The sequence below is a fragment of the Oncorhynchus gorbuscha genome, unplaced genomic scaffold (assembly GCF_021184085.1).
Source record: "Oncorhynchus gorbuscha isolate QuinsamMale2020 ecotype Even-year unplaced genomic scaffold, OgorEven_v1.0 Un_scaffold_1005, whole genome shotgun sequence".
In the NCBI taxonomy this organism is placed as follows: domain Eukaryota; kingdom Metazoa; phylum Chordata; class Actinopteri; order Salmoniformes; family Salmonidae; genus Oncorhynchus; species Oncorhynchus gorbuscha.
The window spans coordinates 142501-169328 of record NW_025745920.1 but is presented as its reverse complement, the minus strand read 5'-3'; the positions used below and the strand labels follow the sequence as shown (position 1 = coordinate 169328).

General features: G+C 42.8%; 2 protein-coding genes across 4 annotated transcripts in view; one reads left to right on the top strand and one right to left on the bottom strand.

The window, feature by feature from the left end:
• entpd1 (ectonucleoside triphosphate diphosphohydrolase 1) overlaps positions 1-20622 on the top strand; it is an 84293-nt gene extending 63671 nt beyond the window's left edge. For both annotated transcript variants that reach the window (XM_046336263.1, XM_046336264.1), the window contains 5 exons: positions 2493-2696; positions 2936-3193; positions 4438-4545; positions 6214-6351; positions 20146-20622. In XM_046336263.1, the coding sequence (XP_046192219.1) occupies positions 2493-2696; positions 2936-3193; positions 4438-4545; positions 6214-6351; positions 20146-20352 (915 nt within the window). In that variant the 3' untranslated portion in view covers positions 20353-20622. The remainder of the gene's footprint in view (positions 1-2492; positions 2697-2935; positions 3194-4437; positions 4546-6213; positions 6352-20145) is intronic.
• A 6196-nt stretch (positions 20623-26818) lies between these two features.
• The window catches only part of LOC124020951 (thrombospondin-2-like), a 77473-nt gene continuing 77463 nt past the window's right edge, over positions 26819-26828 (bottom strand). For both annotated transcript variants that reach the window (XM_046336266.1, XM_046336267.1), the window contains exon 21: positions 26819-26828. This exon is cut by the window's right edge and continues 153 nt beyond it. The gene's annotated coding sequence lies outside the window, so the exon portion shown is untranslated.

Below are 26828 nucleotides of genomic sequence, written 5' to 3'. Positions count from 1 at the left end.
TCTTATTGTCTACCAGTAGGGTGAGTCTTATTGTCTTATTCTCTACCAGTAGGGTGAGTCTTATTGTCTTATTGTCTACCAGTAGGGTGAGTCTTATTGTCTTATTGTCTACCAGTAGGGTGAGTCTTATTGTCTTATTGTCTACCAGTAGGGTGATTCTTATTGTCTTATTGTCTACCAGTAGGGTGAGTCTTATTGTCTTATTGTCTACCAGTAGGGTGAGTCTTATTGTCTTATTGTCTACCAGTAGGGTGAGTCTTATTGTCTTATTGTCTACCAGTAGGGTGAGTCTTATTGTCTTATTGTCTTATTGTCAGTAGGGTGAGTCTTATTGTCTACCAGTAGGGTGAGTCTTATTGTCTACCAGTAGGGTGAGTCTTATTGTCTACCAGTAGGGTGAGTCTTATTGTCTACCCGTAGGGTGAGTCTTATTGTCTACCAGTAGGGTGAGTCTTATTGTCTACCAGTAGGGTGAGTCTTATTGTCTACCAGTAGGGTGAGTCTTATTGTCTACCAGTAGGGTTCTTATTGTCTACCAGTAGGGTGAGTCTTATTGTCTACCAGTAGGGTGAGTCTTATTGTCTACCAGTAGGGTGAGTCTTATTGTCTACCAGTAGGGTGAGTCTTATTGTCTACCAGTAGGGTGAGTCTTATTGTCTACCAGTAGGGTGAGTCTTATTGTCTTATTGTCTACCAGTAGGGTGAGTCTTATTGTCTTATTGTCTACCAGTAGGGTGAGTCTTATTGTCTTATTGTCTACCAGTAGGGTGAGTCTTATTGTCTTATTGTCTACCAGTAGGGTGATTGTCTTATTGTCTTATTGTCTACCAGTAGGGTGAGTCTTATTGTCTTATTGTCTACCAGTAGGGTGAGTCTTATTGTCTTATTGTCTACCAGTAGGGTGATTCTTATTGTCTTATTGTCTACCAGTAGGGTGAGTCTTATTGTCTTATTGTCTACCAGTAGGGTGAGTCTTATTGTCTTATTGTCTACCAGTAGGGTGAGTCTTATTGTCTTATTGTCTACCAGTAGGGTGAGTCTTATTGTCTTATTGTCTACCAGTAGGGTGAGTCTTATTGTCTTATTGTCTACCAGTAGGGTGAGTCTTATTGTCTTATTGTCTACCAGTAGGGTGAGTCTTATTGTCTTATTGTCTACCAGTAGGGTGATTGTCTACCAGTCTTATTGTCTTATTGTCTACCAGTAGGGTGAGTCTTATTGTCTTATTGTCTACCAGTAGGGTGAGTCTTATTGTCTTATTGTCTACCAGTAGGGTGAGTCTTATTGTCTTATTGTCTACCAGTAGGGTGAGTCTTATTGTCTTATTGTCTACCAGTAGGGTGAGTCTTATTGTCTTATTGTCTACCAGTAGGGTGAGTCTTATTGTCTTATTGTCTACCAGTAGGGTGAGTCTTATTGTCTTATTGTCTATAGGGTGAGTCTTATTGTCTTATTGTCTACCAGTAGGGTGAGTCTTATTGTCTTATTGTCTACCAGTAGGGTGAGTCTTATTGTCTTATTGTCTACCAGTAGGGTGAGTCTTATTGTCTTATTGTCTACCAGTAGGGTGAGTCTTATTGTCTTATTGTCTACCAGTAGGGTGAGTCTTATTGTCTTATTGTCTAGTAGGGTGAGTCTTATTGTCTTATTGTCTACCAGTAGGGTGAGTCTTATTGTCTTATTGTCTACCAGTAGGGTGAGTCTTATTGTCTTATTGTCTACCAGTAGGGTGAGTCTTATTGTCTTATTGTCTACCAGTAGGGTGAGTCTTATTGTCTTATTGTCTACCAGTAGGGTGAGTCTTATTGTCTTATTGTCTACCAGTAGGGTGAGTCTTATTGTCTTATTGTCTACCAGTAGGGTGAGGTCTACCAGTAGGGAGTCTTATTGTCTTATTGTCTACCAGTAGGGTGAGTCTTATTGTCTTATTGTCTACCAGTAGGGTGAGTCTTATTGTCTTATTGTCTACCAGTAGGGTGAGTCTTATTGTCTTATTGTCTTATTGTCTTACTAGTAGGGTGAGTCTTATTGTCTTATTGTCTACCAGTAGGGTGAGTCTTATTGTCTTATTGTCTACCAGTAGGGTGAGTCTTATTGTCTTATTGTCTACCAGTAGGGTGAGTCTTATTGTCTTATTGTCTACCAGTAGGGTGAGTCTTATTGTCTTATTGTCTACCAGTAGGGTGAGTCTTATTGTCTCTGCCTTTAGTCCATGGTCATAAGACATATGAACTAACAGGTGATAGAGCAAACTATGCCATTACCACAACACATAGGTTGGAATACGGCATTTTTTCTGGCTTCCCTTGTGATTTTACCCAGGTACCACTACTGCTGAGTGATATACTGAAACAGGTGTGTGTGTGTGTGTGTGTGTGTGTGTGTGTGTGTGTGTGTGTGTGTGTGTGTGTGTGTGTGTGTGTGTGTGTGTGTGTGTGTGTGTGTGTGTGTGTGTGTGTGTGTGTGTGTGTGTGTGTGTGTGTGTGCTGCAGGGCTCAGGGACCACCGGAGCTCTTGACCTGGGCGGAGCCTCCACTCAGATCAGCTTTGTAGCCAATCAGGATGTGGCGGAGGAATCGGCGGAGAACGCTGTGACCTTCCGTCTGTATGGAAATGACTACTTCCTCTACACACACAGTTTCCTGTGCTACGGGAAAGACCAAGCACTCAAACTGGCGCTTGCTCAGCAGACTCAGGTAATCTTGACCCCAGACCTCTAATCCTGATGTCTTACCTTTGATCCCTGGCTCATAACTCTGTCTGTCTGTCTGTCTGTCTGTCTGTCTGTCTGTCTGTCTGTCTGTCTGTCTGTCTGTCTGTCTGTCTGTCTGTCTGTCTGTCTGTCTGTCTGTCTGTCTGTCTGTCTGTCTGTCTGTCTGTCTGTCTGTCTGTCTGTCTGTCTGTCTGTCTGTCTGTCTGTCTGTCTGTCTGTCAGTCTGGGGACAGCTCAGTGCTGGACCCGTGTTTCCACCCAGGTTATAGTGTTGATCGAAGCTACTTTAGCGTGTACTCCAGCCCTTGCATCATGGCTGGGAAACCCCTCGTCTCCAGGGACAGTTTCACTCACGTAGGAACAGGAAACGCATCATTGTGCCAGGAAGTCGTCAGAAGAATCTTCAACTTCAGTAGCTGCAGCTTCAGTCGCTGTTCTTTCAACAGGGTCTACCAGCCACCACTACAGGGGCCGTTTGGGGTGAGCTTAGCTTTTACCCTACATTCTTAGAAAAAAGGGTTCCAAAAGGTTTTTTTCGGCTGTCCCTATAGGATAACCCTTTTTGGTTTCAGGTAGAACCTTCATGGAACCCAAAAGGGTTCTACCTGGAACCAAAAGGGTTCTTCAAAGGGTACCTTCAACAGGGTCTTGTAAACCCCTGGTAACCCCTTCTGGGATTGAATGCAGAACACTTCTTAGTGATGAGAATGACAAGTTGTGGGAAAATTCTCAGAATCATCTGTCTTTTTAATTTAGCTGTCTCTTTCTGTCTCTCTCGGTCTGTCTCTTCTCTCTCCCTCTCTGTCTGTCTCTTCTTTCTTTCTGTCTCTCGCTCTGTCTCTCTCAATCTTTCTGTCTCTCTCTCTCTGTCTCTCTCTCCCTCTCTTTCTGTCTCTCTCGGGCCGTGTCTCTTCTCTCTCCCTCTCTGTCTGTCTCTTATTTCTTTCTGTCTCTCTCTCTCTCTCTCTCTCTCTCTCTCTCTCTCTCTCTCTCTCTCTCTCTCTCTCTCTCTCTCTCTCTCTCTCTCCTTCTCTTTCTGTCTCTCTGTCTCTCCTCTCTCCCTCTGTCTGTCTCTTCTTTCTGTCTCTCGCTCTCTGTCTCTCTCTCTCTCCTTCTCTTTCTGTCTCTCTCTCTCTTCTCTCTCCCTCTCTGTCTGTCTGTCTCTTCTGTCTGTCTCTTCTTTCTGTCTCTCTCTCTCCTTCTCTTTCTGTCTCTCGCTCTCTGTCTCTCCTCTCTCCCTCTGTCTGTCTCTTCTTTCTCTCTCGCTCTCTGTCTCTCTCTCTTCTTCTCCTTCTGTCTCTCTCTGTCTCTTCTCTCTCCCTCTCTGTCTGTCTGTCTCTTCTTTCTGTCTCTCTCTCCTTCTTTTCTGTCTTTCTGTCTCTCGCTCTCTGTCTCTCCTCTCTCCCTCTGTCTGTCTCTTCTTTCTCTCTCGCTCTCTGTCTCTCTCTCTTCTTCTCCTTCTGTCTCTCTCTGTCTCTTCTCTCTCCCTCTCTGTCTGTCTGTCTCTTCTTTCTGTTTCTCTCTCTCCTTCTCTTTCTGTCTCTCTCTGTCTCTCATCTCTCCCTCTGTCTGTCTCTTCTCTCCCTCTCTTCTTTCTCCCTCCCTTTATTTCTCTCTTGTCTCCTCTCTCCCTCCCTTTATTTCTCTCGTCTCACTTTTCTCTCTCCTCTTCCTTCTCTTCTCCTCTCTCTTCTCTGTTTCTCTCCTCTCTGTCTCTCTCTCAGGCATTCTCAGCATTCTACTTTGTGATGAACTTTCTGAACTTGACATCAGGCTCTCTGGAAAGCAGCAGGGAGAAGCTGGAGCTCTACTGTTCTAGACCCTGGACCCAGGTATATACACACACACACACGCTACTGTTCTAGACCCTGGACCCAGGTATATACACACACACACACTCACATGCTTACTGTTATACACCCTGGACCCAGGTATATACACACACACATGCTTACACATGATAAGAAACACACTCTACAGACACATGGGTTTTGTATTGTAAATATGTGGTAGTAGATTAGTGGCCTGAGGGAACACACGTAATGTGGCAATTTTTTAAATGAAGTATAAGGTTTTGTAATATTTTAAATTGTATATAACTACCGTAATGTTGCTGGACCCCAGGAAGAGTAGCTGCGGCCTTGGCAGGAACTAATGGGGATCCATAATAAAACCCCAGGAAGAGTAGCTGCTGCCTCGGCAGGGACTAATGTGGATCCATAATAAACCCCAGGAAGAGTAGCTGCGGCCTTGGCAGGAACTAATGGGGATCCATAATAAACCCCAGGAAGAGTAGCTGCTGCCTCGGCAGGAACTAATGGGGATCCATAATAAACACCAGGAAGAGTAGCTGCTGCCTCGGCAGGAACTAATGGGGATCCATAATAAACCCCAGGAAGAGTAGCTGCTGCCTTGGCAGGAACTAATGGGGATCCATAATAAACCCCAGGAAGAGTAGCTGCTGCCTCGGCAGGAACTAATGGGGATCCATAATAAACCCCAGGAAGAGTAGCTGCTGCCTTGGCAGGAACTAATGGGGATCCATAATAAACACCAGGAAGAGTAGCTGCTGCCTTGGCAGGAACTAATGGGGATCCATAATAAACCCCAGGAAGAGTAGCTGCTGCCTTGGCAGGAACTAATGGGGATCCATAATAAACACCAGGAAGAGTAGCTGCTGCCTTGGCAGGAACTAATGGGGATCCATAATAAACCCCAGGAAGAGTAGCTGCTGCCTTGGCAGGAACTAATGGGGATCCATAATAAACCCCAGGAAGAGTAGCTGCTGCCTTGGCAGGAACTAATGGGGATCCATAATAAACACCAGGAAGAGTAGCTGCTGCCTTGGCAGGAACTAATGGGGATCCATAATAAACCCCAGGAAGAGTAGCTGCTGCCTTGGCAGGAACTAATGGGGATCCATAATAAACCCCAGGAAGAGTAGCTGCTGCCTTGGCAGGAACTAATGGGGATCCATAATAAACACCAGGAAGAGTAGCTGCTGCCTTGGCAGGAACTAATGGGGATCCATAATAAACCCCAGGAAGAGTAGCTGCTGCCTTGGCAGGAACTAATGGGGATCCATAATAAACACCAGGAAGAGTAGCTGCTGCCTTGGCAGGAACTAATGGGGATCCATAATAAACACCAGGAAGAGTAGCTGCTGCCTTGGCAGGAACTAATGGGGATCCATAATAAACCCCAGGAAGAGTAGCTGCTGCCTTGGCAGGAACTAATGGGGATCCATAATAAACACCAGGAAGAGTAGCTGCTGCCTTGGCAGGAACTAATGGGGATCCATAATAAACCCCAGGAAGAGTAGCTGCTGCCTTGGCAGGAACTAATGGGGATCCATAATAAACCCCAGGAAGAGTAGCTGCTGCCTCGGCAGGAACTAATGGGGATCCTTAATGAATACAAATACATACACACAAAAGCACACATGCACTTTCTCCCAGTCACACTCCTCACTGCACTCGATGTGTAATGTGTGTGTGCAGATCAAACAGCAGCACCCTGATGTGAAGGAGAAGTATCTGGCAGAGTATTGTTTCTCTGGGAGCTACATCCTGTCTCTACTGACTGACGGATACAACTTCACCTCAGACACATGGAAAGACATCAAGTTCATCAAGAAGGTCAGACACACACCTGGCAATATAAACAGGCCTGTATGAACATGTTATCTGTATTGATAGCTGGTGACTGTTAAGAGTTATGTTGTTCGTAGTTAAATATGCATTAATGTCACACTATCAGTCTTCAAGTTTCACTGTTTTATTGTCACGTGCACAAGTACAATGAAATGCCTTTTGGGCTGTTTTCCCAACAATGCCGTAATCAATATCAGTATAGTACCACACAATAGACTAAAATAGAACAAATACACAGTAGAAATCAGAAGAACATGATAAAGAAAGTATACTATATACAGGGTCAGTACCATACTAACAATGTACAGGGATACTGGAGTGATGGAGGTAGATATGTATAGGGGTAAGGTGACTATATACAGGGTCAGTACCATACTAACAATGTACAGGGATACTGGAGTGATGGAGGTAGATATGTATAGGGGTAAGGTGACTATATACAGGGTCAGTACCATATTAACAATGTACAGGGATACTGGAAAGTGGAGTGATGGAGGTAGTATAGGGGTAAGGTGACTATATACAGTAGATATGTATAGGGGGCAAGGTGACTATATACAGGGTCAGTACCATACTAACAATGTACAGGGATACTGGAGTGATGGAGGTAGATATGTATAGGGGTAAGGTGACTATATACAAGCTCAGTACCATATTAACAATGTCACAGGGATACTGGAGTGATGGAGGTAGATATGTATTAAGGTGACTATATACAGGGTCAGTACCATACTAACAATGTACAGGGATACTGGAGTGATGGAGGTAGATATGTATAGGGGTAATGCAGTACTATATACAGGGTCAGTACCATACTAACAATGTACAGGGATACTGGAATGGAGGTAGATATGTATAGGGGTAAGGTGACTATATACAGGGTCAGTACCATACTAACAATGTACAGGGATACTGGAGTGATGGAGGTAGATATGTATAGGGGTAAGGTGACTATATACAGGGTCAGTACCATACTAACAATGTACAGGGATACTGGAGTGATGGAGGTAGATATGTATAGGGGTAAGGTGACTATATACAGGGTCAGTACCATACTAACAATGTACAGGGATACTGGAGTGATGGAGGTAGATATGTATAGGGGTAAGGTGACTATATACAGGGTCAGTACCATACTAACAATGTACAGGGATACTGGAGTGATGGAGGTAGATATGTATAGGGGTAAGGTGACTATATACAGGGTCAGTACCATACTAACAATGTACAGGGATACTGGAGTGATGGAGGTAGATATGTATAGGGGTAAGGTGACTATATACAGGGTCAGTACCATACTAACAATGTACAGGGATACTGGAGTGATGGAGGTAGATATGTATAGGGGTAAGGTGACTATATACAGGGTCAGTACCATACTAACAATGTACAGGGATACTGGAGTGATGGAGGTAGAAATTTATACCAAGATGGCATAGCAGTCAGACGTCCTTTGTCCTCGGCTTGTCGTGTCCCGTGTATATGCTGTATATATATATATATTTACATCTTTATTCGCATATATTTTATATATTTTCTTTTCCAAAAACTCAACTTCAAAACACTCTCCTGCAACCTGCCTCACCAATTTAAAAAAAACTAAAAACTGACCATCCTACCGATCCTCGACTTCGGCGATGTCATTTACAAAATAGCCTCCAATACCTTACTCAATAAATTGGATGTAGTCTATCACAGTGCCATCCGTTTCGTCACCAATGCCCCATATTCGTGTCAGTATTTCAAGATGGCGTAGCAGTAACTTGTCCTGTCGTATCGTCTCTCTGTAAATATCGTCTCTTTTTTGTTTTAGATATTTTAGATATTTTTTTCTTCGCATATCTTTAAAAACATTTTGCTAAACCTAAGCTTCCAATTACTCTTCTGCAACCCGCCAATGTAGCTACTTTTCCTAAAGTAGTTATATTTACTTCAAACCGAAACCGGAACCCTTCAACTGAAGCTAGCCAGCTATGCTAGCGGTCTTCAGCTAACCTTTAGCTCGGAAAGCTCTCGCCAGTTCGAACAATGCGACGCTAACCAGAGCATAACAGACCTATTTATTTTTTTACCCCCGGATTCCCACCACAAACGGAACATTCTTCAGCTGGATCTTCACAACTAGCTATCGAGCTAAACAGCAACCCTGGTTGATTACTCCTGGCTAGCGTTTCCACCCACGTAGCTTGAAGCCAGCCCGGCCAGAGCTCCTAGCATACTCCTGGGCTTCTATACCCGGATCCACGACCGGTCTATTGATGTCACCGCATGAAGAGGAATAAACAGTCTCACCCTATTGCAACGTCCTCCATCTCTAGCCCTCGCTATCTCCTTGCTTGCTAACTCGGCATGCTAACTGCTACCTTGTTTACCCCGGCCTGCTAATCTGTTAGCTTGTTAGCACAGGCCTGCTAACCGTCTGCATCGCGTCCCAAAAACGCAGTGGCCCATATGTATTTTCTATCTCTTCCCGATTTTTAAAAATTTGTTTATACCTTCCGGAAACCTGCCTCACCCAATGGGATATGGAATCGCTATTATCTTTATTTTTAGAACACACTCAAGAACCTCCAGAAGCTAACCAGATAGCTACAAGCTATTTAGCTACCAGCCAGCTAGCTACAAGCTATTTAGCTACCAGCCAGCTAGCTACAAGCTATTTAGCTACCAGCCAGCTAGCTACAAGCTATTTAGCTACCAGCTAGCTAGCTACAAGCTATTTAGTCATTGTTAGTTTTCTTAACCTGGATAACACTCGCCAGTCCAGCCCCCCTTCCCCATCCACCGCTGCCCCCTGGACACTGATCACTTGGCTACATAGCTGATGCACGCTGGACTGTCCATTAATCACGGTACTCCATTCTGCTTGTTTGTTTTATCTGTCGGCCCCGTTGCCTAGTCAATGCCATTTTACCTGCTGTTGTTATGCTAGCTGATTAGCTGTTGTCTCACCCACTGTTTTAGCTAGCTTTCCCAATTCAACACCTGTGATTACTGTATGCCTCGCTGTATGTCTCTCTCAAATGTCATTATGCCTTGTATACTGTTGCTCAGGGTAGTTATCATTGTTTTAGTTCACTATGGAGCCCCTAGTCCCACTCCTCATACCCCTGATACCTCCTTTGTCCCACCTCCAACATATGCGGTGACCTCACCCATTACAACCAGCATGTCCAGAGATAAAACCTCTCTCATCATCACCCAGTGCCTGGGCTTACCTCCACCATACCCGCACCCCACCATACCCCTGTCTGCGCATTATGCCCTGAATATATTCTACCATGCCCAGAAACCTGCTCCTCTAATTCTCTGTCCCCAACGCTCTAGGCGACCAGTTTTGATAGCCCTTAGCCGCACCCTCATACTACTCCTTCTCTGTTCCGCGGGCGATGTGGAGGTAAACCCAGGCCCTGCATGTCCCCAGGCACCCTCATTTGTTGACTTCTGTGATCAAAAAAAGCCTTGGTTTCATGCATGTCAACATCAGAAGCCTCCTCCCTAAGTTTGTTTTACTCACTGCTTTAGCACACTCTGCTAACCCTGATGTCCTTGCCGTGTCTGAATCCTGGCTCAGGAAGGCCACCAAAAATTCAGAGATTTCCATACCCAACTATAACATCTTCCGTCAAGATAGAACTGCTAAAGGGGGAGGAGTTGCAGTCTACTTCAGAGATAGCCTGCAAAGTAATGTCATACTTTCCAGGTCCATACCCAAACAGTCCGAACTACTAATTCTGAAAATTACTCTCTCCAGAAACACAAATCCAGATAGCAGATGTTCTGAAAGAGCTGCAAAACCTGGACCCGTACAAATCAGCTGGGCTTGACAATCTGGACCCTCTATTTCTGAAACTATCTGCCGCCATTGTCGCAACCCCTATTACCAGCCTGTTCAACCTCTCTTTCATATCGTCTGAGATCCCCAAGGATTGGGAAAGCTGCCGCAGTCATCCCCCTCTTCAAAGAGGGAGACACCCTGGAACCAAACTGTTATAGACCTATATCCATCCTGCCCTGTCTATCTAAGGTCTTCGAAAGCCAAGTCAACAAACAGGTCACTGACCATCTCGAATCCCACCGTACCTTCTCCGCTGTGCAATCTGGTTTCCGAGCCGGTCACGGGTGCACCTCAGCTACACTCAAGGTACTAAACGATATCATAACCGCCATCGATAAAAGACAGTACTGTGCAGCCGTCTTCATCGACCTCGCCAAGGCTTTCGACTCTGTCAATCACCATATTCTTATCGGCAGACTCAATAGCCTCGGTTTTTCGGATGACTGCCGTGCCTGGTTCACCAATTACTTTGTAGACAGAGTTCAGTGTGTCAAATCGGAGGGCATGCTGGCAGTCTCTGTGGGGGTGCCACAGGGTTCAATTCTCGGGCCGACTCTTTTCTCTGTATATATCAATGATGTTGCTCTTGCTGCGGGCGATTCCCTGATCCACCTCTACGCAGACGACACCATTCTATATACTTTTGGCCCGTCATTGGACACTGTGCTATCTAACCTCCAAACGAGCTTCAATGCCATACAGCACTCCTTCCGTGGCCTCCAACTGCTCTTAAACGCGAGTAAAACCAAATGCATGCTTTTCAACCGATCGCTGCCTGCACCCACATGCCCGACTAGCATCACCACCCTGGATGGTTCCGACCTTGAATATGTGGACACCTATAAGTACCTAGGTGTCTGGCTAGACTGCAAACTCTCCTTCCAGACTCACATCAAACATCTCCAATCGAAAATCAAATCAAGAGTCGGCTTTCTATTCCGCAACAAAGCCTCCTTCACTCATGCCGCCAAGCTTACCCTAGTAAAACTGACTATCTTACCGATCCCCGACTTCAGCGATGTCATCTACAAAATGGCTTCCAACACTCTACTCAGCAAACTGGATGCAGTCTATCACAGTGCCATCCGTTTTGTCAATAAAGCACCTTATACCACCCACCACTGCGACTTGTATGCTCTAGTCGGCTGGCCCTCACTACATATTCGTCGCCAGACCCACTGGCTCCAGGTCATCTACAAGTCCATGCTAGGTAAAGCTCCGCCTTATCTCAGTTCACTGGTCACGATGGCAACACCCATCCGTAGCACGCGCTCCAGCAGGTGTATCTCACTGATCATTCCTAAAGCCAACACCTCATTTGGCCGCCTTTCGTTCCAGTACTCTGCTGCCTGTGACTGGAACGAACTGCAAAAATCACTGAAGTTGGAGACTTTTATCTCCCTCACCAACTTCAAACATCAGCTATCCGAGCAGCTAACCGATCGCTGCAGCTGTACATAGTCTATTGGTAAATAGCCCACCCATTTTCACCTACCTCATCCCCATACTGTTTTTATACTGTTTTTTATTTATTTACTTTTCTGCTCTTTTGCACACCAATATCTCTACCTGTACATGACCATCTGATCATTTATCACTCCAGTGTTAATCTGCAAAATTGTATTATTCGCCTACCTCCTCATGCCTTTTGCACACATTGTATATAGACTGCCCATTTTTTTTCCTACTGTGTTATTGACTTGTTAATTGTTTACTCCATGTGTAACTCTGTGTTGTCTGTTCACACTGCTATGCTTTATTTTGGCCAGGTTACAGTTGCAAATGAGAACTTGTTCTCAACTAGCCTACCTGGTTAAATAAAGGTGAAATAAAAAAAAATATTAAAAAACCTCCGCCTTTGTGCAAGGAGGAGCACTGCCAGAGCCCTGCAAAATGACCTCCAGCAGGCCACAAATGTGCATGTCTGCTCAAACGGTCAGAAACAGACTCCATGAGGGTGGTATGAGGGTCCGACGTCCACAGGTGGGGGTTGTGCTTACAGCCAAACACCGTGCAGGACGTTTGGCATTTGCCAGAGAACACTGGCGCCCTGTGCTCTTCACAGATGAAAGCAGTTTCACACTGAGCACATGTGACAGACGTGACAGTCTGGAGATGCCGTGGAGAACGTTCTGCTGCCTGCAACATCCTCCAGCATGACCGGTGTGGTGGTGGGTCAGTCATGGTGTGGGGTGGCATTTCTTTGGGGGGCCGCACAGCCCTCCATGTGCTCGCCAGAGGTAGCCTGACTGTCATTAGGTACCGAGATGAGATCCTCAGACCCCTTGTGAGACCATATGCTGGTGTGGTTGGCCCTGGATTCCTCCTACTGCAAGACAATGCTAGACCTCATGTGGCTGGAGTGTGTCAGCAGTTCCTGCCAGAGGAAGGCATGTCTTGCTCCATCCACCAACGCCACGCTGCACCACAGACTGTCCAGGAGTTTGCGGATGCTTTAGTCCAGGTCTGGGAGGAGATCCCTCAGGAGACCATCCGCCACCTCATCAGGAGCATGCCCAGGCATTGTAGGGAGGTCATACAGGCACGTGGAGGCCACACACACTACTGAGCCTCATTTTGACTTGTTTTAAGGACATTACATCAAAGTTGGATCAGCCTGTAGTGTGGTTTTCCACTTTGATTTTGAGTGTGACTCCATGGGTTGATAAATTTGATTTCCATTGATAATATTTGTGTGATTTTGTTGTCAGCACATTCAACTATGTCAAGAAAAAAGTATTTAATAAGAATATTTTATTCATTCAGATGTAGGATGTGTTATTTTAGTGTTCCCTTAATTTTTTTGAGCAGTGTATTTTGATTAGGTCAGGGTGTGACATGGGTGATGTATGTGTTTTGTACTGTCTAGGGGTTTTGTAGGTTTATGGGGTTGTTTACCATTGAGGTGTTTATGTATGTCTATGGTTGCCTAGATTGGTTCTCAATTAGAGGCAGTTGCCTGTGTCTGCACATTTAGATGATATAGCGTCACGGTCGTTTGTTGTTTTATAAGTTTGTTTCAGTGTTCTTTCTTCATTAAATATAGAACATGTATTCATATCACACTGGTCTCCTCACTACGACGATCGTGACTCCTCTAATCCAGGACAAATTCCGTAAAGCGTACATTATTATATAGAGCCCTTATTGCATGGAACTTCCTTTGTATATACTTCCTCTATATAGGGAATAGGGCTCTGGTCAACAGTAGTGTTCTATATAGGGCTCTGGTCAACAGAATCAAATCAAAATCAAATCAAATGTATTTATATAGCCCTTCGTACATCAGCTGATATCTCAAAGTGCTGTACAGAAACCCAGCCTGAAACCCCAAATAGCAAGCAATGCAGGTGTAGAAGTACGGTGGCTAGGAAAAACTCCCTAGAAAGGCCAAAACCTAGGAAGAAACCTAGAGAGGAACCAGGCTATGTGGGGTGGCCAGTCCTCTTCTGGCTGTGCCGGGTGGAGATTATAACAGAACATGGCCAAGATGTTCAAATGTTCATAAATGACCAGCATGGTCCAATAATAATAAAGCAGAACAGTTGAAACTGGAGCAGCAGCACGGCCAGGTGGACAGGGGACAGCAAGGAGTCATCATGTCAGGTAGTCCTGAGGCATGGTCCTAGGGCTCAGGTCCTCCGAGAGAGAGAAAGAAAGAGAGAATTAGAGAGAGCACACTTAAATTCACACAGGACACTGAATAGGACAGGAGAAGTACTCCAGATATAACAAACTGACCCTAGCCCCCCGACACATAAACTACTGCAGCATAAATACTGGAGGCTGAGACACTGTGGCCCCATCTGAGGACACCCCCAGACAGGGCCAAACAGGAAGGATATAACCCCACCCACTTTGCCAAAGCACAGCCCCCACACCACTAGAGGGATATCTTCAACCACCAACTTACCATCCTGAGACAAGGCTGAGTATAGCCCACAAAGATCTCCGCAACGGCACAACCCAAGGGGGGGCACCAACCCAGACAGGATGACCACATCAGTGACTCAACCCAATCAGGTGACGCACCCCTCCCAGGGATGGTATGCCAGAGACTCAGCCCCTATAATAGAGTTAGAGGTAGAGAATCCCAGTGGAAAGGGTGGTTCGTTGCTCCAAAGCCTTTCCGTTCACCTTCCCACTCCTGGGCCAGACTACACTCAATCATATGACCCACTGAAGAGATGAGTCTTTAGTAAAGACTTAAAGGTTGAGACCGAGTTTGCGTCTCTGACATGGGTAGGCAGACTGTTCCATAAAAATGGAGCTCTATAGGAGAAAGCCCTGCCTCCAGCTGTTTGCTTAGAAATTCTAGGGACAATTAGGAGGCCTGCCTCTTGTGACCGTAGCGTATGTGTAGGTATGTACGGCAGGATCAAATCAGAGAGATGGGTAGGAGCAAGCCCATGTAATGCTTTGTAGGTTAGCAGTAAAACCTTGAAATCAGCCCTTGCTTTGACAGGAAGCCAGTGTAGGGAGGCTAGCACTGGAGTAATATGATCACATTTTTTGGTTCTAGTCAGGATTCTAGCAGCCGTATTTAGCACTAACTGAAGTTTATTTAGTGCTTTATCCAGGAAGCCGGAAAGTAGAGCATTGCAGTAGTCTAACCTAAAAGTGACAAAAGCATGGATTAATTTTTCTGCATCATTTTTGGACAGAAAGTTTCTGATTTTTGCAATGTTACGTAGATGGAAAAAAGCTGTCCTTGAAATGGTCTTGATATGTTCTTCAAAAGAGAGATCAGGGTCCAGAGTAACGCCGAGGTCCTTCACAGTTTTATTTGAGACGACTGTACAACCATTAAGATTAATTGTCAGATTCAACAGAAGATATCTTTGTTTCTTGGGACCTAGAACAAGCATCTCGGTTTTGTCCGAGTTTAAAAGTAGAATGTTTGCAGCCATCCACTTCCATATGTCTGAAACACATGCTTCTAGCGAGGGCAATTTTGGGGCTTCACCATGTTTCATTGAAATGTACAGCTGTGTGTCATCCGCATAGCAGTGAAAGTTAACATTATGTTTTCGAATGACATCCCCAAGAGGTCAAATATATAAGGAAAACAATAGTGGTCCTAAAACGGAACCTTGAGGAACACCAAAATTTACAGTTGATTTGTCAGAGGACAAACCATTCACAGAGACAAACTGATATCTTTCCGACAGATAAGATCTAAACCAGGCCAGAACTTGTCCGTGTAGACCAATTTGGGTTTCCAATCTCTCCAAAAGAATGTGGTGATCGATGGTATCAAAAGCAGCACTAAGGTCTAGGAGCACGAGGACAGATGCAGAGCCTCGGTCTGATGCCATTAAAATGTAATTTACCACCTTCACAAGTGCAGTCTCAGTGCTATGATGGGGTCTAAAACCAGACTGAAGCATTTCGTATACATTGTTTGTCTTCAGGAAGGCAGTGAGTTGCTGCGCAACAGCCTTTTCTAAAATGTTTGAGAGGAATGGAAGATTCGATATAGGCCGATAGTTTTTTATATTTTCTGGGTCAAGGTTTGGCTTTTTCAAGAGAGGCTTTATTACTGCCACTTTTAGTGAGTTTGGTACACATCCGGTGGATAGAGAGCCGTTTATTATGTTCAACATAGGAGGGCCAAGCACAGGAAACAGCTCTTTCAGTAGTTTAGTTGGAATAGGGTCCAGTATGCAGCTTGATGGTTTAGAGGCCATGATTATTTTCATCATTGTGTCAGTAGTGCACCATACTCTATAGTTCACCGTGCACCATACAGTAGTGCACCATACACACACTTACCCCACCAGAGGTCTTCTCACAGTCCTCTAATCCAGAACAAATTCCATAAAGCGTACAGTAATATATAGAGCCATAATTGCATCTCATATTGCTCAAATAAACAGAAAACCTGGTTTCAAAAAACAGATAAAGCAACACCTCACGGCACAACGCCTCTCCCCTATTTGACCTAGATAGTTTGTGTGTATGTATGGATGTGTAGGCTGTATGGATATGTGGATGTATGGATGTGTAGGCCGTGTGTGGATGTGTAGGCTGTGTGTGGATGTATGGATGTGTAGGCTGTGTGTGGATGTATGGATGTGTAGGCTGTGTGTGGATGTGTAGGCCGTGTGTGGATGTGTAGGCTGTGTGTGGATGTATGGATGTGTAGGCTGTGTGTGGATGTATGAATGTGTAGGCTGTGTGCGGATGTATGGATGTGTAGGCTGTGTGTGGATGTGTAGGCCGTGTGTGGATGTGTAGGCCGTGTGTGGATGTGTAGGCTGTGTGTGGATGTATGGATGTGTAGGCTATGTGTGGATGTATGGATGTGTAGGCTGTGTGTGGATGTATGGATGTGTAGGCTATGTGTGGATGTATGGATGTGTAGGCTATGTGTGGATGTATGGATGTGTAGGCTATGTGTGGATGTATGGATGTGTAGAAGGAATGGATGTGTAGGCTGTGTGTGGATGTGTGGATGTGTAGGCTGTGTGTGGATGTATGGATGTGTAGGCCGTGTGTGGATGTGTAGGCTATGTGTGGATGTATGGATGTGTAGGCCGTGTGTGGATGTGTAGGCTATGTGTGGATGTATGGATGTGTAGGCTGTATGGATGTGTAGGCTATGAGTGTATGTATGGATGTGTAGGCTGTGTGTGTATGTATGGATGTGTAGGCTGTGTGTGGATGTATGGATGTGTGGATGTGTGGATGTGTAGGCTATGTGTGGATGTATGGATGTGTAGAAGGAATGGATGTGTAGGCTGTGTGTGGATGTGTGGATGTGTAGGCTGTGTGTGGATGTATGGATGTGTAGGCCGTGCGTGGATGTGTAGGCTATGTGTGGATGTATGGATGTGTAGGCCGTGTGTGGATGTGTAGGCTATGTGTGGATGTATGGATGTGTAGGCTGTATGGATGTGTAGGCTATGAGTATATGTATGGATGTGTAGGCTGTGTGTGTATGTATGGATGTGTAGGATATGTGTGGATGTATGGATGTGTAGGCTGTGTGTGGATGTATGGATGTGTAGGCTATGTGTGGATGTATGGATGTGTAGGCTATGTGTGGATGTATGGATGTGTAGAAGGAATGGATGTGTAGGCTGTGTGTGGATGTGTGGATGTGTAGGCTGTGTGTGGATGTATGGATGTGTAGGCCGTGTGTGGATGTGTAGGCTATGTGTGGATGTATGGATGTGTAGGCCGTGTGTGGATGTGTAGGCTATGTGTGGATGTATGGATGTGTAGGCTGTATGGATGTGTAGGAGTGTATGTATGGATGTATGATGTGTAGGCTGTGTGTGGATGTATGGATGTGTAGGCTATGTGTGGATGTATGGATGTGTAGGCTGTGTGTGGATGTATGGATGTAGGCTATGTGTGGATGTATGGATGTGTAGGCTATGTGTGGATGTATGGATGTGTAGAAGGAATGGATGTGTAGGCTGTGTGTGGATGTGTGGATGTGTAGGCTGTGTGTGGATGTATGGATGTGTAGGCCGTGTGTGGATGTGTAGGCTATGTGTGGATGTATGGATGTGTGTGGATGGGATGTGTAGGCTGTGTGTGGATGTGTAGGCTATGTGTGGATGTATGGATGTGTAGGCTGTATGGATGTGTAGGCTATGAGTGTATGTATGGATGTGTAGGCTGTGTGTGGATGTGTAGGCCGTGTGTGGATGTGTAGGCTGTGTGTGGATGTATGGATGTGTAGGCTGTGTGTGGATGTATGGATGTGTAGGCTATGTGTGGATGTATGGATGTGTAGGCTGTGTGTGGATGTATGGATGTGTAGGCTATGTGTGGATGTATGGATGTGTAGGCTATGTGTGGATGTATGGATGTGTAGAAGGAATGGATGTGTAGGCTGTGTGTGGATGTGTGGATGTGTAGGCTGTGTGTGGATGTATGGATGTGTAGGCCGTGTGTGGATGTGTAGGCTATGTGTGGATGTATGGATGTGTAGGCCGTGTGTGGATGTATGGATGTGTAGGCCGTGTGTGGATGTGTAGGCTATGTGTGGATGTATGGATGTGTAGGCTGTATGGATGTGTAGGCTATGAGTGTATGTATGGATGTGTAGGCTGTGTGTGTATGTATGGATGTGTAGGCTGTGTGTGGATGTATGGATGTGTAGGCTGTGTGGATGTGTGGATGTGTAGGCTATGTGTGGATGTATGGATGTGTAGAAGGAATGGATGTGTAGGCTGTGTGTGGATGTGTGGATGTGTAGGCTGTGTGTGGATGTATGGATGTGTAGGCCGTGCGTGGATGTGTAGGCTATGTGTGGATGTATGGATGTGTAGGCCGTGTGTGGATGTGTAGGCTATGTGTGGATGTATGGATGTGTAGGCTGTATGGATGTGTAGGCTATGAGTGTATGTATGGATGTGTAGGCTGTGTGTGTATGTATGGATGTGTAGGCTGTGTGTGGATGTATGGATGTGTAGGCTGTGTGGATGTGTGGATGCATGGATGTGTAGGCTATGTGTGGATGTATGGATGTGTGGATGTATGGATGTGGGAATGTATGGATGTGTGGATGTGTGGATGTATGGATGTGTAGGCTGTGTGTGGATGTGTGGATGTATGGATGTGTAGGCCGTGTGTGGATGTATGGATGTGTAGGCTGTGTGTGGATGTATGGATGTGTAGGCTGTGTGTGGATGTGTGGATGTATGGATGTGTAGGCCGTGTGTGGATGTGTGGATGTATGGATGTGGGTGGATGTGTGGATGTATGGATGTGTAGGCTGTATGGATGTGTAGGCTGTATGGATGTATGGATGTGTAGGCCGTGTGTGGATGTGTAGGCTATGTGGATGTATGGACGTGTAGGCTGTGTGTTGATGTGTGGATGTGTAGGCTGTGTGTGGATGTATGGATGTGTAGGCTGTGTGTGGATGTGTGAATGTGTAGGCTGTATGGATGTGTAGGCTGTATGAATGTGTGGATGTATGGATGTGTAGGCTGTATGGATGTGTGGGTGTATGGATGTGTAGGCTGTGTGGATGTGTAGGCTGTGTGTGGATGTATGGATGTGTAGGCTATGTGTGGCTGTATGGATGTGTAGGCTGTGTGGATGTGTAGGCTGTATGGATGTGTAGGCTGTATGGATGTGTAGGCTGTGTGTGGATGTATGGATGTGTGGATGTATGGATGTGTAGGCTGTGTGTGGATGTATGGATGTGTAGGCTGTGTGGATGTATGGATGTGTAGGCTGTGTGGATGTATGGATGTGTGGATGTATGGATGTATGGATGTGTGGATGTATGGATGTGTAGGCTGTGTGTGGATGTATGGATGTATGGATGTGTGGATGTATGGATGTGTGTATGTATGGATGTGTAGGCTGTGTGTGGATGTATGGATGTGTGGATGTATGGATGTGTGGATGTATGGATGTGTAGGCTATGTGTGGATGTATGGATGTGTAGGCTATGTGTGGATGTATGGATGTGTAGGCTATATGTGGATGTATGGATGTGTAGGCTGTGTGGATGTGTGGATGTATGGATGTGTGGATGTATGGATGTGTAGGCTGTGTGGATGTGTGGATGTATGGATGTGTAGGCTATGTGTGGATGTATGGATGTGTAGGCTGTGTGGATGTGTAGGCTATGTGTGGATGTATGGATGTGTAGGCTACGTGGATGTATCGATTGATATGTAGGCTATGTGTGCCTTTTTTAAATCTATGTAGTTCTGTCCATGTAGTTCATGGTTTGTGTGGACCCCAGGAAGAGTAGCTGCTGCTTTTGCAACAGCTAATGGGGATCCTAATAAAATACCAAAATACCAATAATTTAGATTCAATATCATGACCTAAACAATGTTCTCTTGACTTTCTGAAAAATATCTTCAACACTGACTGTGATGTGTGTGTTTGCGTGTGTGTGCTTGTGCGTGCGTGTGTGTGTGCGTGTGCTTGTGCGTGCGTGTGTGTGTGCATGTGTGTAGATTTCAGGTAGTGATGCAGGTTGGACGTTGGGCTACATGCTGAATCTGACCAATATGATTCCAGCCGAGGCTCCAGACACTCCTCCTCTTCCTCACGCCGGCTACGTCACCCTCCTCTTCTTCATCTCTCTTCTCCTCTTCTTCCTCCTCTTCCTCTGTTTCCGATTCCTGTGGCCGCGCCGCAACTCCCAGACACAGATGATATAGACACGCTGGACACCATAAGGACAGTGTGTGTGTGTGTGTGTGTGTGTGTGTGTGTGTGTGTGTGTGTGTGTGTGTGTGTGTGTGTGTGTGTGTGTGTGTGTGTGTGTGTGTGTGTGTGTGTGTGTGTGTGTGTGTGTGTGTGTGTGTGTGTGTGTGTGTGTGTGTTTATGTGAACTATGGGAACATGATGTTTATAAAATGTATCTCATGTTGTCATGCTTCTTATTCTCCAGTAAAGTTCAGATGTATAAAACAAACTGACCTTACTGTCATTTACTGTCTCTTTGAAAGAATGTTCAAATGAAATACTCACCTGACATATTCAAATTATGTAAAAATTACAGATTGACTATATGAACAGGTTTATAACAGGTTTATAACAGGTTTGTATTGACTATATGAACAGGTTTATAACAGGTTTGTATTGACTATATGAACAGGTTTATAACAGGTTTATAACAGGTTTATAACAGGTTTGTATTGACTATATGAACAGGTTTATAACAGGTTTGTATTGACTATATGAACAGGTTTATAACAGGTTTGTATTGACTATATGAACAGGTTTATAACAGGTTTATAACAGGTTTGTATTGACTATATGAACAGGTTTATAACAGGTTTATAAGAGGTTTGTATTGACTATATGAACAGGTTTATAACAGGTTTGTATTGACTATATGAACAGGTTTATAACAGGTTTATAACAGGTTTATAACAGGTTTATAACAGGTTTGTATTGACTATATGAACAGGTTTATAACAGGTTTGTATTGGCTATATGAACAGATTTATAACAGGTTTGTATTGACTATATGAACAGGTTTATAACAGGTTTATAACAGGTTTATAACAGGTTTGTGTTGACTATATGAACAGGTTTATAACATGTTTATAACAGGTTTGTATTGACTATATGAACAGGTTTATAACAGGTTTATAACAGGTTTATAACAGGTTTGTATTGACTATATGAACAGGTTTATAACAGGTTTATAACAGGTTTATAACAGGTTTGTATTGACTATATGAACAGGTTTAAAACAGGGTTTTATTGACTATATGAACAGGTTTATAACAGGTTTATAACAGGTTTATAACAGGTTTATAACAGGTTTATAACAGGTTTGTATTGACTATATGAACAGGTTTATAACAGGTTTATAACAGGTTTGTATTGACTATATGAACAGGTTTATAACAGGTTTGTATTGACCATATGAACAGGTTTATAACAGGTTTATAACAGGTTTATAACAGGTTTATAACAGGTTTATAACAGATTTGTATTGACTATATGAACAGGTTTATAACAGGTTTGTATTGACTATATGAACAGGTTTATAACAGGTTTGTATTGACTATATGAACAGGTTTATAACAGGTTTATAACAGGTTTATAACAGGTTTGTATTGACTATATGAACAGGTTTATAACAGGTTTATAACAGGTTTATAACAGGTTTGTATTGACTATATGAACAGGTTTATAACAGGTTTGTATTGACCATATGAACAGGTTTATAACAGGTTTGTATTGACTATATGAACAGGTTTATAACAGGTTTGTATTGACTATATGAACAGGTTTATAACAGGTTTATAACAGGTTTATAACAGGTTTGTATTGACTATATGAACAGGTTTATAACAGGTTTGTATTGACTATATGAACAGGTTTATAACAGGTTTATAACAGGTTTATAACAGGTTTGTATTGACTATATGAACAGGTTTATAACAGGTTTATAACAGGTTTATAACAGGTTTATAAGAGGTTTATAAGAGGTTTATAACAGGTTTATAACAGGTTTGTATTGACTATATGAACAGGTTTATAACAGGTTTATAACAGGTTTATAACAGGTTTGTATTGACTATATGAACAGGTTTATAACAGGTTTGTATTGACTATATGAACAGGTTTATAACAGGTTTATAACAGGTTTATAAGAGGTTTGTATTGACTATATGAACAGGTTTATAACAGGTTTGTATTGACTATATGAACAGGTTTATAACAGGTTTATAACAGGTGTGTATTGACTATATGAACAGGTTTATAACAGGTTTATAACAGGTTTATAACAGGTTTATAACAGGTTTGTGTTGACTATATGAACAGGTTTATAACAGGTTTATAACATGTTTATAACAGGTTTGTATTGACTATATGAACAGGTTTATAACAGGTTTATAACAGGTTTATAACAGGTTTGTATTGACTATATGAACAGGTTTATAACAGGTTTATAACAGGTTTATAACAGGTTTGTATTGACTATATGAACAGGTTTATAACAGGTTTGTATTGACTATATGAACAGGTTTATAACAGGTTTATAACAGGTTTATAACAGGTTTGTATTGACTATATGAACAGGTTTATAACAGGTTTATAACAGGTTTATAACAGGTTTGTATTGACTATATGAACAGGTTTATAACAGGTTTGTATTGACCATATGAACAGGTTTATAACAGGTTTGTATTGACTATATGAACAGGTTTATAACAGGTTTATAACAGGTTTATAACAGGTTTATAACAGGTTTGTATTGACTATATGAACAGGTTTATAACAGGTTTATAACAGGTTTGTATTGACTATATGAACAGGTTTATAACAGGTTTGTATTGACTATATGAACAGGTTTATAACAGGTTTATAACAGGTTTGTATTGACTATATGAACAGGTTTATAACAGGTTTGTATTGACTATATGAACAGGTTTATAACAGGTTTATAACAGGTTTATAACAGGTTTATAACAGGTTTATAACAGGTTTATAACAGGTTTGTATTGACTATATGAACAGGTTTATAACAGGTTTATAACAGGTTTATAACAGGTTTGTATTGACTATATGAACAGGTTTATAACAGGTTTGTATTGACTATATGAACAGGTTTATAACAGGTTTATAACAGGTTTGTATTGACTATATGAACAGGTTTATAACAGGTTTATAACAGGTTTATAACAGGTTTATAACAGGTTTATAAGAGGTTTATAACAGGTTTATAACAGGTTTGTATTGACTATATGAACAGGTTTATAACAGGTTTATAACAGGTTTATAACAGGTTTATAACAGGTTTATAACAGGTTTGTATTGACTATATGAACAGGTTTATAACAGGTTTGTATTGACTATATGAACAGGTTTATAACAGGTTTATAACAGGTGTGTATTGACTATATGAACAGGTTTATAACAGGTTTATAACAGGTTTATAACAGGTTTATAACAGGTTTGTATTGACTATATGAACAGGTTTATAACAGGTTTATAACAGGTTTATAACAGGTTTATAACAGGTTTATAACAGGTTTGTATTGACTATATGAACAGGTTTATAACAGGTTTATAACAGGTTTATAACAGGTGTGTATTGACTATATGAACAGGTTTATAACAGGTTTATAACAGGTTTGTATTGACTATATGAACAGGTTTATAACAGGTTTATAACAGGTTTGTATTGACTATATGAACAGGTTTATAACAGGTTTATAACAGGTTTATAACAGGTTTATAACAGGTTTATAACAGGTTTATAGCAGGTTTGTATTGACTATATGAACAGGTTTATAACAGGTTTATAACAGGTTTATAACAGGTTTATAACAGGTTTGTATTGACTATATGAACAGGTTTATAACAGGTTTATAACAGGTTTATAACAGGTTTATAACAGGTTTGTATTGACTATATGAACAGGTTTATAACAGGTTTGTATTGACTATATGAACAGGTTTATAACAGGTTTATAACAGGTTTATAACAGGCCTATGACAGTTTTGTAACAGATATGAGGTTTAATACAGGTTTGTAATGACTATATGAACACCTTATGAAAGGTGTGTATTGCCTATACGAACATGTTTATAACATGTTTATAACATGCTTATAACAGGTTGTATTGACTATATGAGAAGGTTAAAACTTCTTATGGCTCAAATCTGGTCAACGGGATTGATTTGACAACATGAAATGGCAGAGCACCAAATTAAAAAAAATATGACAAATATTTAACTTTCAGGTTAACTTCTGGAGGGAGGACTGGAGGAGGGTGAAGTGGTGGAGGGAGGACTGGAGGAGGGTGAAGTGGTGGAGGGAGGACTGGAGGAGGGTGAAGTGGTGGAGGGAGGACTGGAGGAGGGTGAAGTGGTGGAGGGAGGACTGGAGGAGGGTGAAGTGGTGGAGGGAGGACTGGAGGAGGGTGAAGTGGTGGAGGGAGGACTGGAGGAGGGTGAAGTGGTGGAGGGAGGACTGGAGGAGGGTGAAGTGGTGGAGGGAGGACTGGAGGAGGGTGAAGTGGTGGAGGGAGGACTGGAGGAGGGTGAAGTGGTGGAGGGAGGACTGGAGGAGGGTGAAGTGGTGGAGGGAGGACTGGAGGAGGGTGAAGTGGTGGAGGGAGGACTGGAGGAGGGTGAAGTGGTGGAGGGAGGACTGGAGGAGGGTGAAGTGGTGGAGGGAGGACTGGAGGAGGGTGAAGTGGTGGAGGGAGGACTGGAGGAGGATGGAGGACGGAGGACTGGAGGAGGATGGAGGACGGAGGGGTGCAGCATTATCTCAGTATGAACAGATCTCAGTTATCTGGAAGAGATTGGGAGAAGAAAAACACAAAAAATGTTATTTACTGACGTGTGTGTGTGTGTGTATGTATGTTTGTGTAGGGTTTTATTGACTATATGAACAGGTTTATAACAGGTTTATAACAGGTTTATAACAGGTTTATAACAGGTTTATAACAGGTTTGTATTGACTATATGAACAGGTTTATAACAGGTTTATAACAGGTTTGTATTGACTATATGAACAGGTTTATAACAGGTTTGTATTGACCATATGAACAGGTTTATAACAGGTTTATAACAGGTTTATAACAGGTTTATAACAGGTTTATAACAGATTTGTATTGACTATATGAACAGGTTTATAACAGGTTTGTATTGACTATATGAACAGGTTTATAACAGGTTTATAACAGGTTTATAACAGGTTTATAACAGGTTTATAAGAGGTTTATAACAGGTTTATAACAGGTTTGTATTGACTATATGAACAGGTTTATAACAGGTTTATAACAGGTTTATAACAGGTTTATAACAGGTTTATAACAGGTTTGTATTGACTATATGAACAGGTTTATAACAGGTTTGTATTGACTATATGAACAGGTTTATAACAGGTTTATAACAGGTGTGTATTGACTATATGAACAGGTTTATAACAGGTTTATAACAGGTTTATAACAGGTTTATAACAGGTTTGTATTGACTATATGAACAGGTTTATAACAGGTTTATAACAGGTTTATAACAGGTTTATAACAGGTTTATAACAGGTTTGTATTGACTATATGAACAGGTTTATAACAGGTTTATAACAGGTTTATAACAGGTGTGTATTGACTATATGAACAGGTTTATAACAGGTTTATAACAGGTTTGTATTGACTATATGAACAGGTTTATAACAGGTTTATAACAGGTTTGTATTGACTATATGAACAGGTTTATAACAGGTTTATAACAGGTTTATAACAGGTTTATAACAGGTTTATAACAGGTTTATAGCAGGTTTGTATTGACTATATGAACAGGTTTATAACAGGTTTATAACAGGTTTATAACAGGTTTATAACAGGTTTGTATTGACTATATGAACAGGTTTATAACAGGTTTATAACAGGTTTATAACAGGTTTATAACAGGTTTGTATTGACTATATGAACAGGTTTATAACAGGTTTGTATTGACTATATGAACAGGTTTATAACAGGTTTATAACAGGTTTATAACAGGCCTATGACAGTTTTGTAACAGATATGAGGTTTAATACAGGTTTGTAATGACTATATGAACACCTTATGAAAGGTGTGTATTGCCTATACGAACATGTTTATAACATGTTTATAACATGCTTATAACAGGTTGTATTGACTATATGAGAAGGTTAAAACTTCTTATGGCTCAAATCTGGTCAACGGGATTGATTTGACAACATGAAATGGCAGAGCACCAAATTAAAAAAAAATATGACAAATATTTAACTTTCAGGTTAACTTCTGGAGGGAGGACTGGAGGAGGGTGAAGTGGTGGAGGGAGGACTGGAGGAGGGTGAAGTGGTGGAGGGAGGACTGGAGGAGGGTGAAGTGGTGGAGGGAGGACTGGAGGAGGGTGAAGTGGTGGAGGGAGGACTGGAGGAGGGTGAAGTGGTGGAGGGAGGACTGGAGGAGGGTGAAGTGGTGGAGGGAGGACTGGAGGAGGGTGAAGTGGTGGAGGGAGGACTGGAGGAGGGTGAAGTGGTGGAGGGAGGACTGGAGGAGGGTGAAGTGGTGGAGGGAGGACTGGAGGAGGGTGAAGTGGTGGAGGGAGGACTGGAGGAGGGTGAAGTGGTGGAGGGAGGACTGGAGGAGGGTGAAGTGGTGGAGGGAGGACTGGAGGAGGGTGAAGTGGTGGAG